At 41.9% G+C, this 15,982-nt stretch overlaps 1 protein-coding gene across 2 annotated transcripts; it reads left to right on the top strand.

Annotated features, from left to right (window-relative positions):
- The first annotated feature begins 9,087 nt into the window (after positions 1–9,087).
- On the top strand, positions 9,088–11,381 carry LOC114802504 (phospholipid-metabolizing enzyme A-C1-like). Of its 2 annotated transcripts, XM_029001473.1 has the most exons (5): positions 9,088–9,336; positions 9,858–9,910; positions 10,233–10,371; positions 10,470–10,528; positions 10,927–11,381. In XM_029001473.1, exons 2-5 carry the CDS (start codon positions 9,881–9,883, stop codon positions 11,026–11,028), a joined length of 330 nt encoding a protein of 109 aa, XP_028857306.1. In that variant the 5' UTR covers positions 9,088–9,336; positions 9,858–9,880; the 3' UTR covers positions 11,029–11,381. The 2 variants fall into 2 exon arrangements, with proteins under 2 accessions (XP_028857306.1, XP_028857305.1); XM_029001472.1 differs by lacking the exon at positions 10,927–11,381 and having other exon boundaries at positions 10,470–10,909.
- Positions 11,382–15,982: the final 4,601 nt, after the last annotated feature.

The following is a 15,982-nucleotide window of genomic DNA, read 5'->3' as shown; positions in this document are numbered from 1 at the left end:
ATAGAGCATGTTCTCATATTAATATTCTCATTGGACGGCGATCGCCCCTGTCTCGTGTTAAACGGGTCTACAAACCGAATCGGCCATGCTGCCGAGACTGTCCCTTTGTCTGCCCTTTCAGAAATCATATTCCACAGGATTAAGGATGTAGAGGGAGTCTTTGTGTGCTAAGCCGTTTTGTGGTGACTTTGTCTGGTTCATGCATGAATTGGGTATTGATCCCCTGCTGTGATCCACATGTGCCAGATTTATGTGCTGGTGCTTTATTTATTTGGCCTCACTAACAACGGCCGGATCCTGTTTGCTGATTAAGGCCATTGAATTATGTGACAGCCATAACTGAATTATGGGATCTCTGGAGAATAATCTCAGAAGCCATGCCTCTAGAGCCTTCTCCTGTTTCTTCTCCTTTCTCCTGCCACGATATTACACGATGCATTTGTGCAATGACACAGATAATTCACTGTCATAGTTTCTCACAGCACATCTGGCATAATTTACATTAAATAGCACCAGCAACTACCAGTAAACATAGTGCAACAGACCATTTATACCGCTATGGGGCCTTCATAGTCAGTTCCACGGTATGGACTTCCCACCGCAGGAGCCGTCAGAGGGCGGTCCCAGTGTTCTAAAAATCACATAAAAACGGAACAAAGATAAATGAGCACCATATGATCTCAGAGCTGTTCTCATGGGGACAGTGGTGGGGGTGTTCCCCGTGTTTTCTGTGGGGACCGGAGGCCCCACACACTTCTCAGATGTTCAGTGTAGAAATTACATAATGCAGAACACCCCCGTGGATCTACAGACAGACGTCACCTGGGACGTACAAGCCCCAATACCAGCTCCATCCATCTTAACCATCTTATATTGTTTATTGTATTATACATCTCAATAGGTGGTAAATCCCCCTAAAAATAAAGCTGTGAATGCAAGACAGTATAGTAAATTAGAATTAATGTTTGACTGTAGGTGTGTGTACAACATTTAATAAGAGAGTAAACAATATCATTGTTTTGTTGCCATTGTCTTTTTTTTTTTAGAATTTTTTTAGAATTATGATGCATGCAATATGTTTCAGTATCGCTCCTGAGTTGGATAAAATCACTCAATAGAACCATTTGAATGTTTCCAATGCATGCACATGCATTGACTGCCCCATGTTTTGAGGATGGTTTTTACAGTCTGATCTCACCCACCCCCCCAACAACAGCTTCCTCCATACATGTACCGAGCTGAGCTCCAACCCTCATATGCAAGACCTGCACCCAAAGAGAAGCTGTTTATTCAGCTGCATCTCCACTCTCCCATTTACTCCCACATTTCCATCCTCCCTACCCTTGCTACTACTCCCACACATGCAAATCCTTATCAAGTTCATTATACTTGTAGTGTATTCTTTAGCAGAAGAAATTAGTCTTTTCATTGGTTGAGGTTTTTGGTTGCGGTCACTGTAGATGTCTACGACAGTCCAGAACCAGAGAAATTCCATAAAGCAAGCAGTCCACGGACCAGGAAAAACAGAGCAAACACCATGGTTACAGACACAACTCTACACTGGATCCATGCTGATGTCCCCCACCGTGGCTCAGTTTCATCTGTCTGGCTTCCTGTCCCCATCACAAAAGCCCTGACAACAGAGGATCCCCGCAAGGGCCTGAGACTCATTGAGGGGGCAGGAATCAAAGTCACCAAAAAAGCATATATAATATTGCTTTCTAAGTAAGAGGAGACAAGAAAGATAACTCAGAACATCCACACTGCAATTGTGCTTCTCAATAAATGCATGATGTTAGCATAAATTGTGGTAGCTACAATGGATCACCTTACGGTTGTGAGGGGTGGAGAGATGTCTTTTAGTGATGCCCAGTTCCGTGGGACTACAGGAAGTGAGCAAAAGGGCAGAAGTAGGCCACACTGTTCCCATAAACTGATGATGGTGATGGTGAGGGTGTTTGTATGTAGCTCTGTGTAAGCAGCAAAATCTCAAATTACATTCTCACATTATCCTTTGCATTTGCTCTGTGTTTATATGTATGTGCGTGTATGACATGCTCTCATTACCAGTCAATCCCTGATATGTCCTCTGCCAAATAAAGGAATTAGGATTTGACATGTTCATCACATGAGACAAATATTTGCCCATCAAATCGTCTGTTTTTTCTCTTGATTCTGTGTGAAGGGTGTGCTCCTGGGAGATTACCTAGGGCTCCTGTAATCGTTCGCCAGTTAGGTCATCCTCGTGTCCCAGCACCACCAGGTCTTTAACGGCAAATCTGTCGGATGATTTTGGATGATGTCATTAGGCAGCACGTTCAGTTCAACACAGTTGCGTTGGCGGTGATCCACTCTGCATATTATGTCTGTGTGTCTGTGAGAAGGACAGCTTGTTCACTCTCCCGGGGAATGCTCAGCCTTACACACGTTGAATGTGGGAGTGTGGGATTAGATGTTATTTGTAATTATAAACCATGAGGCTGACGTGAAAGGGGAAGTCTTGACTAAAATCTTCGTATTTCGGTGACAGTAATGAGCACGATCCATCACTTATTCATCAAATGAAAGACTTCTTTCATCCATTTGCCCCAATGTACAGAAACACATCTGAATGTCTCCTGTACGTAGTCTCTGTCAGGACTATTGGCCTGTGTGTTGCATGCTCATTGGCCCCTACATTCGATTACCCAGGGACAAGTGTGCTTTTGTGTGGCTGCTTCTAACGAGGGCTGCGGCATGATCACAGAGGACGTAGAGGGAATGCTGCCTGCTGTGAGCCTTTTTTCAAAGACCCTCTGTCCGCCTCTTCTGGACATGTTTCACATTCATGACCCAGAAGGACAGGGGAGCAACGCGCTAATGGGAATATGTTTGGTGGGCATTGAGTTCTTGACGTGTTGGCATGGTGGCAGCCATTTGTTAGCAGCTTGCCCGGGTGACACAGATTTTGTGTACAAAATCAAATTGTGGGTACAATGCAGGCTCGGATGTTTTCTTTGCTTTTACCACCCTCTAAACATGTGGGAGGTCGCATATATGCCACAAAAGTGTTCACCACAAGTGTGAACGTTATCTGATGTAGGCAATGGTTGGCCAAGGAGCCACTGAGGTGTCACTGCTCCCCGGGTGCCTGTCATGGCTGCCCACTGCTCACCAAGGGTGATGGTTAAATGCAGAGGACACATTTTGTTGTGTCACCGTTTGCTTTGCTGTGTATCACAATGACAATCACTTCCCTTTTTATGTAAAAGTGTGTGTGTGTGTGTGTGGGGGGGGGGGGGGGTTCATCGCATCCATTGACAGCCACCCACACAGATTGGAATCAGGTGTGGGGATTGGGACTGACTGACTGTACAAATTATGGGAGGCCACAGTGTGTGTGTGTGTGTTTGTGCAAGGGGGGAGGTTAATTGTTCAGTTGTGTGTAGCATGACACAGGAGGGGACCTAGGAGAGGTCAGGGAGTGAGGAATACCAGAAAAAAAAAGAAAAAGGAATGTTGCAAAAGTAACACATGTGCCTAGTAAATCTTTCTCCACAGTATGGCGGTTGGACATGTTCTTTTGGACTGGAAAGACCAGCAGTGAACCATTTTTACCAAAATCATCTACAGTAAAAATCTGATACTCAGTTTACAGTAGCACTAGCAACAAGTTACTTCATTGTAAACCTCCAAGGAAAACAGAGCCGGAAATGACTGTTTTTGAGAATGCAGAGGAGGACAGTGCCGGAGTCAGGAATTCCTCCTGCTATGTGGCATTTGACACTAATGTACAGTTCTCAGAGAGATTTCAGCCTAATGTCAAGAGCTAAAGCTACTTGCAGAGGCTATTAAAGGTAATGCCTTGTTCTAAATCTTGGATTTGCAACAACAACAAAAAAAGGGCCAATTTGGGAATAACCAGACATGACCACACACATACAGACCATACAGATCATAACAGTCACAAGAGTCACCTTTATAAATGCTATTATTATGACAGTTAGAGGTCCCCTATCATGAAACTTTCACTTTGAGAGATTATTTAAAATTAATACGAGTTCCCCTAGCCTGTCTTTGCTCCTGAAGTGGCAAGAAATGGTGATAGGTGTAAAGAGTGATAGGGTGGTAGTAGGGTGGTAGTAGCCTAGTGGGTAACACACTCGCCTATGAACCAGAAGACCCGGGTTCGAATCCCACTTACTACCATTGTGTCCCTGAGCAAGACACTTAACCCTAAATTGCTCCAGGGAGACTGTCCCTGTAATACTGATTGTAAGTCGCTCTGGATAAGGGCGTCTGATAAATGCTGTAAATGTAAATGTAAGAGTGCTTTGGCCATTCTGATTCATTGTTCAAAGAGCGGCAGCTCAGATGGTCTGATCTGGAATATCTCTCCTTATGTAGTCATCCTCCAACCTGTCCCAAAACATTGTCTCCACCGACCATCATGGCATTGCATTGCAGCTGCAATTTTTTATTTTTTGGAAGAAACGCAGACAACTTCCCCAATATTATTGTGGGACTGGCTCAAAGTGGCTGTAATACTGTAATTCAGACTCCTTCAATTGTTTTTGTTCTTTGTTATATTGCAGCCATTTGCTACAAATCACTTAAGTAAATTTTTTCCTCATTAAATGTACACATTGTCAGAAAAATCACCAAAATTACATTTTGGCAAATTTGGTCCAGAATATTCAGACCGTATTTAGTAGAAGCACCCTTTAAATCTAATATAGCCATGAGTCTTTTTGGGAAAGATGCAAAAATTTTTCACACTTGGATTTGGGGATCCTCTGTCGTTCCTCCTTGCATATCCTCTCCAGTTCTGGCAGGTTGGATGGTAGACCTTGGTGGACATCCATTTTTAGGTCTCTCCAGAGATGCTCAATTGGGTTTAAGTCAGGGCTCAAGAACAGCCACAGAGTTGTTGTGAAGCCGCTCATTCGTTATTTTAGCTGTGTGCTTGGGGAAGGTAAACCTTCAGACCAGTCTGAGGTCCTGAGTGATAGTTCCATTGGCCTTGTGATTCTCATTTGTTCTGACGTGCATTGTGAGCTGTAAGGTCTAATATTTACAGGGGTGTGGCTTTCCTAATCCACTCCAACACAGTATAATCAAACACATCTGGACTCAAATGAAAGTGTGGAACCATCAATGGCTGCAATATAACAAAGATGGAAAAATTTAAGGGGGTCTGAACACTTTCCGTACCGGCTGTATGTTTATTGTGTCTTTTATTTAACATTATAGTTGTTGTTATCATTATTTCTGTAAGTCCATCATTTGCAGAAAGGAAATTATGTAGCCCCATCTCTGTTCCACTCAGTCCCGTAAATTAAAGAGAACCCTGCTATTTCTGAAAAGGTCCGGGACTTAAAATAAACAGAGGCCTTCTACACTGTGGTCAGTTTTTCCAGCAGTCAGACCCTTTGTAAGAGCCGCAGCTCCCCTGGAATATTATGAGTATATGAGTCAAGGAGAACGGCATCCACCTATCAGAGAAGTGAGATCAGGGACTCTCCTTCACCTCCTTCACCCCCCCCCCCCCATCCCGCGTTCCACAAGTGCAGGGATAACACCAACTTGATCGCTTCCAGATGCTGCTGGATCGGCCTCCTCAGATAAATCACACTGGATACCACGGCTTATTTTTATGATTATTGCGCTACCTAAGAGCTATTTCCTGGGCGGTGGGATGCCTGGCCAAAGGGCTGTTTATGCAGGCTGCAGCTCAGACTACAGATGGGAGCTGGTCTGGGGGAAGGAGAAGGGGAGGGGACCGTGGTGAGAACTGATGTGATGACGGAGATGTGCTTTGGCGTATTTGGTTTTTGTGTCCAAACAGCCCGTGCGTGGTTCCTCAACGCTGCCTCAGGGAATGAAGGAAGGCAGCAAGGTCAAGGTCACGAGGAATCTGGAGAGTATCCCAGCAACCTTTGTGCACAACCTACTTACTGGGTTGCAGTTCATTCCGGGGTGAAAGCACAGAGGCAAATTTTCAGGCAAATTCCACAACGAGTTCTTCCAGGGTGAAGTTGGCAGTGCAAGCCCTTTACCCACCACTGCATCCCAGCGGCCCTAAAATGTAGCTTTTCATTTTTTCCTGGACACCCTTCATAGCCACTTCTCAAAATGGACTGTCTTCCCTGCATTACGGTCTTGTCTTTTGACCCAGAAATGTGTGGCACATTAATGAGAGACTTTTTTTTCCTGCTGACGGTTTACTAATGACAGCATTCCTAAAGGCACAGTGCAGATAAGCCCGGCTGTGTTCCTTCCTATCACCTGTACCGTGTCCCGTTTGTCCGATTTTGGCTCGTGAATAATGGCATTCCAGCATTTTATCTGAGTTGCGCACTATTTACACACGGCCATCTGCTGAGACGAGGCATGCTGGGATGTTTTACTGAACTGGATTCTGCCATGTGCATTTTAGAGAGGGCACTCAGGAGGTTTATCTTTTCTCTATCCCTTTACAGAATAAATTGGTGCATTTTTAGGCCATACACACACAATAGTGATGCTGATGTCCAAAATACTGTTAAAAATGACAGTGGGTCTGAACCAAGGTCATCATGCTCCTTTTTGTTTTGGGAACGCAACATAATAAGTGCCATTGTAATTAAACTCAAGTTAAGGACTATTTGCTAAATATTTAATATTCCAGACTGTAGCACACAAGTGTCAATTGTTGTCAGGCTTCATTATTGTGCCTTTGTGGATTGGGTCTGTAATTGAGCATCGCTGTGAAATGATCAATTTTTCCTTTGTTCAGCTACTTTTTTAAAAGTTACAACTGATGTTGAAAACATTGGTGCAGGGAAGTGGCCAAGAACCTGAGAGGGCCTACATTTGGAAATTTCCACACTGTGATTTGAAATGCACCTTTGACAGCGAGAGAGGAAATTCAGCCTCCTCCTTTCCAGCACCTGAGGAAAAACATTATTATTAAATTTGATCGTTCCGCTTTTGTTGGCTTTGAAAGAAGCAATGAAAAAGGTTTTCATCTGGTTGCTGAAGCATGTGCTCGGTTTGCTTTGGCTGCTTGAACTCTTCAGTGTTGTCCCAAGGTTATGTTGTTCTGCCCTTGCCAAATAAGCAGCAGGTTTTTTTTTCATAATAGGAAAAAACGAAACTACTAAGATTCCATGTTAATATGAATAAATTGAATCTGTATGAAGTGAAGTGATTGTCATTGTGAAACAGTGCAGCACATGACAGCCGCCCGGGGAGCAGCGTGTGGGGACGGTACTTTGCTCAGTGGCACCGTGGCAGTTCGGGTATTCGAATTCTGATTACAGGTCCGTTTCTTTAACCGCTAGGACACCACTGCCCCATACCTCAGGTATTGGTGTTTTCAGCCAAAAGAAAATCCGTTGCTTTCAAATTATCGTCTACTCTTTCTGTGGTTCCTGATAAGGCAAAAACCAGAGCAAGAAAGCTGGCAGCGATGGAAAAAAAATGTGTACCCAGAGATGGGTTACCATAGTTACCTCTTCCTATGAGGCTAAATAAGTGCATGCAATACTGTAACAGCATGCAATGCTATAAATTCTACTATGAAAAGTAATTAGCCTTCAAATATGTTGAAGAGGTTGCAAGGTAACCAAAAACTTTCGACCGGTGGTTGTAACACACCTGCCTATGAACCAGAAGACCCAGGTTCAAATCCCACTTGACCCTGAGTGTCTCCAGGGGGACTGTCCCTGTGACTTCATATTGTGAGAGTCTCTGGGTAAGGGTGCCTGATGAATGCTGTAGATGTAATTGTGTTAGGGCCTGGGCCAGAAGGTGCCTGTGCAGACATGTCAGAGCTTGGGGATGATGTACCTGTTCCTAATATGTTCTCTCCTGGGAGAGTGGTAAGAGCTCGGCATCAAGGCTACCGCCTTCTGCGTGGTAAAACGTGCAGGGTGTCCATGTTATCCCCTGCGGTGTCTTTATTAAGCCAAGGTGCACTGCATGGGTTTCACAGATGATTATGGAAAACTGTGTTGGTGTTTTTCTGACTTTACGTGTGAAAAATGAAACTCTGAGTTGTCAGCGCAACCTCAAGGGGAAAAAGGCACCACAGCGTGACTGGATAATTGTCTTTAATAAGACGGTGTTTGGGTAGAAGCCAAACCACTCCAGCTTTAACGGCAGCTGATACCATTAACATATGGCAGCAACTTTAAGGACTCCTAAATCAGCAGCTAGAGACTGCAGGCCTAAGTAGCTTTTTTTTTTAGCACGATTCTGGGTGGTTTGTTGGGAATTAACATAATATTCCAGTGCTGAACAACTGAACATTCAAACAACATTCATCATTCATTTATTGTGTAACTGCTATACACCCCTGATCTGTGCTGGGGAAAGTTTATACTTTTATGCAGTTTATAACATTTATGCAGTTATGAATTAGTTTAAAATTAGACTAACTTGGATCAGCTAATTTGTTGGTTTAAATTATTGGGGCTGGTGCCATTGAATTAAATAAATTCATTGCAGAGCTGCAAACAGCATGATTCACTGACTGTATATCATGGATAGGACTGGGTTCACATTACAATGAAGTAAAAGGCTGAGAAAATGTGGGCCCAGCCCTCTGACAGCCTTTGTTCGCCATCTAGTGATGTTTGATGGAAATACGTTTCGTACAATAATTTCATATTAAATTATGTTTGTCACATTTTTATTAAATAAACATATATTTATGCAGTAAAACACAGTTAAGTCTTAACTTAACGTAACAAAAATGTTTCATACATAACATAATTTCCTTTTAAAAAAAAAAACAATGACATGATGTGTCTGTTCTTCTGTTGTACTCTGAGCAGCAATACAATCTTGTTCTCCATCTGTAGACTTTTGCTTGGGAGAAACCAACCCCCGGTTCTTCTAGCACATCTCTACATATCAGCATCAACATTACTTACAGTTATTGCACTAGACTGTATATAGAAAGAGAGATAGCTATAAATATAGACAGATGTTAAACAGATGGAACAGTTGCTGTGAGTGGCTGCAGAGGTGTGACCTTGCATGCAACGTAAAACCCAAGTGCAGTTGACTAACATCTTTGTTCTCTGCAGTGAATGAGCTGGACCCCCGTCGTGTGTGGCCTCGCTGACCCATGAACGCACACAGCGGACAGAAGCACAGAGTAAACAGCGAGTAGACCTGAAATAGACTTGTGCCGTACACGTCCTCTCGCCAACCTTCTGACATTACAATATCGCCGCGTTTTACTGGTAATAACGTGTTTGAACAACACATTTTTAATTTGATATTTCAGTATTTCTTTTTTTGGGACTGTGAAGTATGAAGATGGCCGGATAAAATGGATCCAGAGATTCTTGTCCTCTTTACACAGTGAGTATGTTTTTTTTTAATCAATGTGTTTGGCTTCATGCGAACTGTTAAAATAGTCTGTCCAAACAGTAATACAAACCTGTCTTCATTATGTACATTGCTACATATTATGTATAACATATTGAATATGCTTTATTGCCTTTTCACTCGTCTGGTTGTTTTAGTCAAATCGTTATTTCCTATTATCAGTGTGTTGATTTAAAAAATTTACAACCATTATTCATTTTGTCCAGTAGATTCTCTTTTATAGTAGTACCATTGTGAGCTTTGCATAAGAGACTGCGCATATTGTCTCTCTGTGTGTGTTTATTGTGATGTTGTGTACTGCCATACTCCAGCACTCTCTGGCCATTCTTACATAAAATCCGCTTTTGAAAGCCCTTAACATTCATAGTCCACTAAATAAAATCAATTTTCAATTATTAATATAAACTGTAAAAACATTTTTCACCTACCCAGCCTTTTGAAGAAGAGGCTATATTGTTGTTTAGATGTAATGTCTGAGTCTTTTGGTATTTCAGGATGCTTGGAAATATGATGTGGGATGGATAGACAACCAGGAGAAACTTGTAATGTGAGTGCTGCTTTTGCAGATTTGTATAAAGATGTATTTTTAATGAGATTGCTTATTGAATGCGTTCTGGTGAGAAAAAGTCATATTGTTAGTAGACCCCTTCACCTCTTAGGTTAATGAGCTGCGATAGTCGATACATGAAACATGATAAATTTAAACTCCTGACCTCAGCCTTTACACATACAGATACGTCTTGGCATTATTCATCACCCTACATATAATATCCGATTGGACAGGATCTAAATAAATGAAATTACGTTTCAGTATTGAATTTCTTGCGTTGACATTTTGAACAATGTGCTCTGTTTGTGTGTGTATTTAGATGGCCTCTAGTCAGTCTGACCTCAGTGACCCTCCCGGTAACCCCCAGCCTGGTGACCTCATCGAGATATTTCGACCTGCTTACCAGCACTGGGCCCTGTACTTAGGTGATGGTTACATCATCAACCTGTCACCAATTGGTCAGTATTGTGCTTCAACATTCTGTGCTTTATCCACACATTACCACACTGTAAGTGTATTTCGGCTAAATTCTGTGGGCCTTCCCTCCTTTCTTCAGATGAAGGTCAAGCGGCGGCCATGTCCAGCGTGAAGTCGGTTTTCAGTCGCAAAGCGGTGGTGAGAATGCAGCTGCTGAAAGAGGTGGTTGGGGAAGACTCGTATCGTGTCAACAATAAATACGATGACAACCACACCCCTTTGCCTGTCTCTGATATCATTCAACGAGCGCAACACCTTATTGGCCAAGAAGTGTCTTATGACCTGCTGGGCAGTAACTGTGAACACTTTGTTACACTGCTACGCTATGGGGAAGGGGTGTCCGAGCAGGTCTCTCATTGACTATTTTTCAATCTCTTTCAATCTCTGTATTGTTTTCTTTTTTTAATACCCTCATTTTGCATGGTTCTGTGTTATTTTGTAACCCTTTTTCTATGCCAGCGAAGAAATGTTTACATTGAAGTGCAACAGTTCAACTTTTATGTCTATATATCACGATATATCACTTCTCTTCACAGGCAACGCGGGCCATCGGGGCCATCAGTCTGGTGACGGCAGCCGCGAGCGCTTTCTCAGTTCTCGGGCTGATCAACACGCGGTCCAGAAACAGGCCATTCTGACCTCGCCGAACAGAACACTTTCCCCGTGGCTCGGTGAGAAACATCAACTCACTGAAACATCACAAGCAGCAAGATTCTTAATTCAGTGAATAATGTGCCTTCTTCAGTTGACAGCGATGGCAGATATTTATCTGACGTCTGATGTGATTTCTTGATGAATAAACATATTATTATGTTGAGAAATTAGGAAAGCATGATAGTTACACAGAATCACCAATATTGATAGAAATGCTTGTTGATTCTATTATTATGAGAGGTTTCTCTAGTGTTGAATTGTATAGGCTTGACTTTGCTTTATATCCCCATTCTTTTGGAAATTTGTACAAATAAACCACAAATGTGATTATACCTCTCGTTCTTCTGTCTTTTCGTGTTATTTTTTGACTGCCGATTTTTTATTCAGTCAGTGTCAGTTCAGCTTCATTTTCAAAACCTTATTATAATATGGACAACATGAGAAAATTCACAGACAAGAAAAACAACACAATGCACAGACATGGCCAAATTATTACACACACAAGTTATTACGCAAAAAATTACATAGCTTGTAAAGAAATGAAATTGGAATTTGCAACATTAGGAGGTCACATTTACTGATATCAAAGCTATTTCAAAATGTCTTAAGATCAAGTTAAATTTTAGAATAAGACACCTTATTTGATAGCAGCTTCACAATTCTCACATCCTTTGAACTTCTACCTGAATTTCTTTTGCCGGGTGTCCAGAGATGTTATTTGGATGCAAACTGCCTCCACTCTCATAGATCTTTTGCTTGAGGATGCTACAAAGGTTCTTTGCAGACATTTCTGTTGGTGAGCACAGGTAAGAAGTGGCCGAATGCATTTCTGCATAACTGATTGTTTATCTCTGACGCTTAAATACAATTTGCATAATGTTTGGAACGTGGTATAGATGCAGTTATTATTATGCATAGATACATACACTAGATGTCTCAGTGAATAGAGCCGTCTATGGGAGTGAATGCGTCAACAAAGTCACCCTCTTGGGATGGGGTAGCGCTACTTTTAAATTAATGAACATATATCAGGCTAAAGCGGCATACAGAAAGGGACCATAAAACTACAAATTTGAGAAGCGATTTTATTGTCTTAGTTCGTTTCAAATGTCTGACATGTATTTACGACCAAGGTGCAGATGAATCGATAGAGAAGCGTTTTGAAAACATAAGCAGAATTGCGTGGCTTCTCTGTTGTAGCTTCTTCTTCTATGAATGATTCTGGAAGAGACACCATTTGCTCAATGTAAATAAAAGCTGAGATATTTTTCTTCACAATAATGCCTCTTCTACATTGTCTTATTATCTTTTGGGAGATGCCTGTGAAATTTCAAATACAAAAAAACTTGAACAAATGACCAAAAAAAAAAATCATTTTTATTTTGGTCATTTGTTCAAGTTTTTTGTATTTGAAATTTCACAGGCATCTCCAAAAGATAATAAGACAATGTAGAAGAGGCATTATTGTGAAGAAAAATATCTCAGCTTTTATTTACATTTGAGCAAATGGTGTCTCTTCCAGAATCATTCATACAATAATCAATAATCAATACAAAGGCCTTTATTGGCTATTACAGCAATCAAACACATTACATATTTGCAATTGCTTTTGATTATTTTCCCTACGTGTCCTCATGTCCTTTCTGGCGCCTGTGTTTTATTTTCCCCGGGAGTTGACTTCGCAATTGTTGGTCTTGTATTCAAGCTCTTCTCTAAGCCGCTGTTCATCTCGCAATTTGCCCTCAAGAGTGGACTGATAACTTTGAGCATTTTCAGTTTGCCTTTCATATTTTTACGATCTGCCAGTCTTTTTATGACGCTCCATGTGAAGGGACGTTTTAATCTCTTCAGCTAAGGCCAGCACTTCCTTCAGTCTGTGTGCAGAATCCTTCAGATCCATCCGAAGCTGAGTGGTTTCCTCTTGGAGGTTCCTTTTCTCTTTGAGCTCTCTGTGGAGCTGTTCTCTTTCTGAATTGTCATGATCCTGAGCTTGTTTGTCTTTTAGCTCTTGGATTTGTCCTTGCAGTTGGGTATTTGCCTGCCTTTCAGTGTTGAGCTGATGTTCAAGCTCTTCTCTAAGCTGCCGCTCTTCCCCTATTTGGTCCTCAAGAATGTGATTGAGATCTCTGAGCTCTTTTTCTTTGGACATCGTGTATTCTTTTTACTGAATAAATATTTCTTTTTACTGAATAAATATTTCAAGTTAACAAACTACTGAATGAAGGAACGCTAACCGCTCTCAAGACAGTTGTTTCTTGAAATGAAATTAAATATACGCGTGTGCTCCCCTTTATATGTTTTTCGTCGATGACGTCATCAGCGGTTAACCAATCACTGCACAGTGGTTGTTTTTTTTTAACCAATCAGATTTGTTTTTGACGAGCCAATCACTGCGCTGCGTTATATCAACAAGGCCCTTAGCGGGTCGGTTCAGGGACGAGATCGCGGGGATATACGAGAATACAGCGGCAGTTGGCGTCATGTCGGGCAGGTCCCTGCCTTTAACGGAGGCTCGGCGTACCGACTGAACACGGGGTCCGGCCGCAGCAGTCGCGTTGGATTGTGTGCGTGTGCGTGTGTGTGCGGCCCGGCAAATCGAAGATGGAGGACGAAGATTTTCCTGAACACTTTTAATTACTCACATTCATTATGATGTAACCAAACCTGGGACCTAGAGGCTAAGGAAACGAGCCCGTAATCAGAAACCTGTCATGGCTGCCCACTGCTCTCTAAGGGTGATGGTGCTGTGCTGCAGTTTCACAATGACAATCACTTCACTTTCACTTTATTGGATGAATGAAATGACTGAAATATTATTATATGATGACAACCGTCTTCCAAACATGGTTCTGAAAGCCACATTAAGTCATTTTAAAAAGCCAGAACTGCAGGTTATTTTCACAACTGTAGGTTTGCATGTGCAAGTCACTGTCTTGATCATTTTTGCTTGATTCTTCAACAATAGGCTCAGTGTCTATATACTTTAGGCTCAGTGCATTCTAACAGCCCCTGTTTCATCCTGTTTCAAATTTTACTTGTCACATACACAGTCATACACTGTATGATATGCAGGGAAATGCTTTTGTGACTGCTATAGACCTCAATTTTGCAAACATTGCAAGTATTCAAGTGAACCAATATGCAAATAACATAACCAAATATTACAATTTTATGTTTTTAAAGGGTGACGGTGTGGAAATGTGTAAAGGGTGGTAGTAGCCTAGTGGGTAACACACTCGCCTATGAACCAGAAAATCCCAGGTTCAAATCCCACTTACTACCATTGTGTCCATGAGCAAGACACTTAACCCTGAGTGTCTCCAGGGGGGACTGTCCCTGTAAATACTGATTATATTGTCACTCTGGATAAGGGCGTCTGATAAATGCTGTAAATGTAAAGTGAAAAGTGTCTCAGGCCAGTTGGCGTTTTTCTAAACAGGTGTCTGCAGGATGCTCGGAGTCAAAGTGAACATTAGTGTCATTCATTCAGACCATGCAACAAGGGATGCATATAGGTGACTGTGTTCTTTGGGAAGGTCTGAGTATGTGTGGGCAAACAAGGAAAGCCCTGTCTGTCCCTGTATAAGGAGCACGATGGTGAAAGGCCAAGGCAAAACCTCAAGGCTTCATATCTTACTGTTTGAGAAAGGGTTTAAAAACGTACACTGTGCTTTATTCTCCAGGAGTGTGCTGCCTGGGCCTATTTTTAAAATCGGTTTGTTGGCCTTCATGCCAAAATACAGGCAGGACTCAAATTATCTTTTTAAGAATGTGGAGAGACAATAAATGTGTACAATGAAATGGTGGTGAAAAGCATCAGCAGTGAGATTCCCACACAATGAGCAGCGTAGTGAGATGGTAGTAGTCCCTGAACCAGAACTCCCTTTTCCAGAGCAACGTACAATCAGTAGTTACAGGGACAGTCCCCCTGGAGACACTCAGGGTCCAGTGTCTTGCTCAGGGACACAATGGTTGTAAGTGGGGTTTGAAAAAGTGCCTTTGTGGCACAGGCGTGTGTCAACCACTAGGCTACCACCACCTTGCTACACTTCCAGAACTTGTTGTATTCCTAGAACCATTGAAGGAGCTGTTTCATGTGTGTTTGGTTTTGGGAAAAGAGCCATTGTGAAATAAGCGAGCAGTGCAGTGTAGCTTTTCAGCAAAAAAGTAAAAAAAATATTTTCTCTAATGCTGTTTGTTTGGATTGGTGACTGGTGACATATAAACCTGATTGTGTGCAAGGATGTTTGACAATTGTTGGCCTCTTTATGAATATTGTGGCCCCTTATGGCACTTTAAATCTTAGATCCGCCACTGCACGTCAACCTGAATTGGTTATGGCACCGGTCTGAGACAAGCCTGTCTGGCAATAAGAGATCCAGCATATCCCATAGTGAGATCTCGCTATACGAGAGCCACAGATAGAAACACGGAGCGAATGCGGGGTAGTGCTGCTTTTAAATGAATGAAAGTCTATCAGGGCCAAGGTGGAATACAGAATTGAAGGAACATTACCCGGCGAATTTGAGAAGCAAATATTTTTTTGTCTTGGTTCGTTTCAAATGTCTGACGTGTATTTATGACAGAGTCGCGAATATATAAATATAGAAGGGGGTTTTGAAAACAGCATAATTTTATGTTCAAAATTATGCATTTATGTATTTTTTCATTCGTAATAAATGCAAACTACACTCCTACTATAAGAAGAACAACGCAAATTTAAAGACCACACAATAGGCCAACAATGTTATTTGAAAGACCCTGGCAGTCTTCATAAGTCCTGTTACCACTCGTACATTTATATTTACTCCTTTATCCAAAGCAACAGGCTGTATGGATTTGTAGAGAACTACAGACAATGAACTGAACACGACGAGGAAAAAAATGGAATTTATTATATTTAATATGAAAGATGAACATCCATTTACCTGCTTATTT

The sequence above is a fragment of the Denticeps clupeoides genome, chromosome 13, assembly GCF_900700375.1.
Source record: "Denticeps clupeoides chromosome 13, fDenClu1.1, whole genome shotgun sequence".
NCBI classification, from domain to species: domain Eukaryota; kingdom Metazoa; phylum Chordata; class Actinopteri; order Clupeiformes; family Denticipitidae; genus Denticeps; species Denticeps clupeoides.
Note: the sequence above shows the minus strand (reverse complement) of the source record. Positions and strands in the feature narration are given on the sequence as shown.

What these genes read in the sequence shown, in the direction of transcription:
- LOC114802504 (XM_029001472.1), top strand. Translation starts at nt 9,881, where the DNA reads ATGGATAGACAACCAGGAGAAACTTGTAAT. An exon ending in AACCAGGAGAAACTTGTAAT is followed by an intron (nt 9,911 to 10,232) that starts GTGAGTGCTGCT and finishes GTGTGTATTTAG; the next exon opens with ATGGCCTCTAGTCAGTCTGA. An exon ending in CATCAACCTGTCACCAATTG is followed by an intron (nt 10,372 to 10,469) that starts GTCAGTATTGTG and finishes TCCTTTCTTCAG; the next exon opens with ATGAAGGTCAAGCGGCGGCC.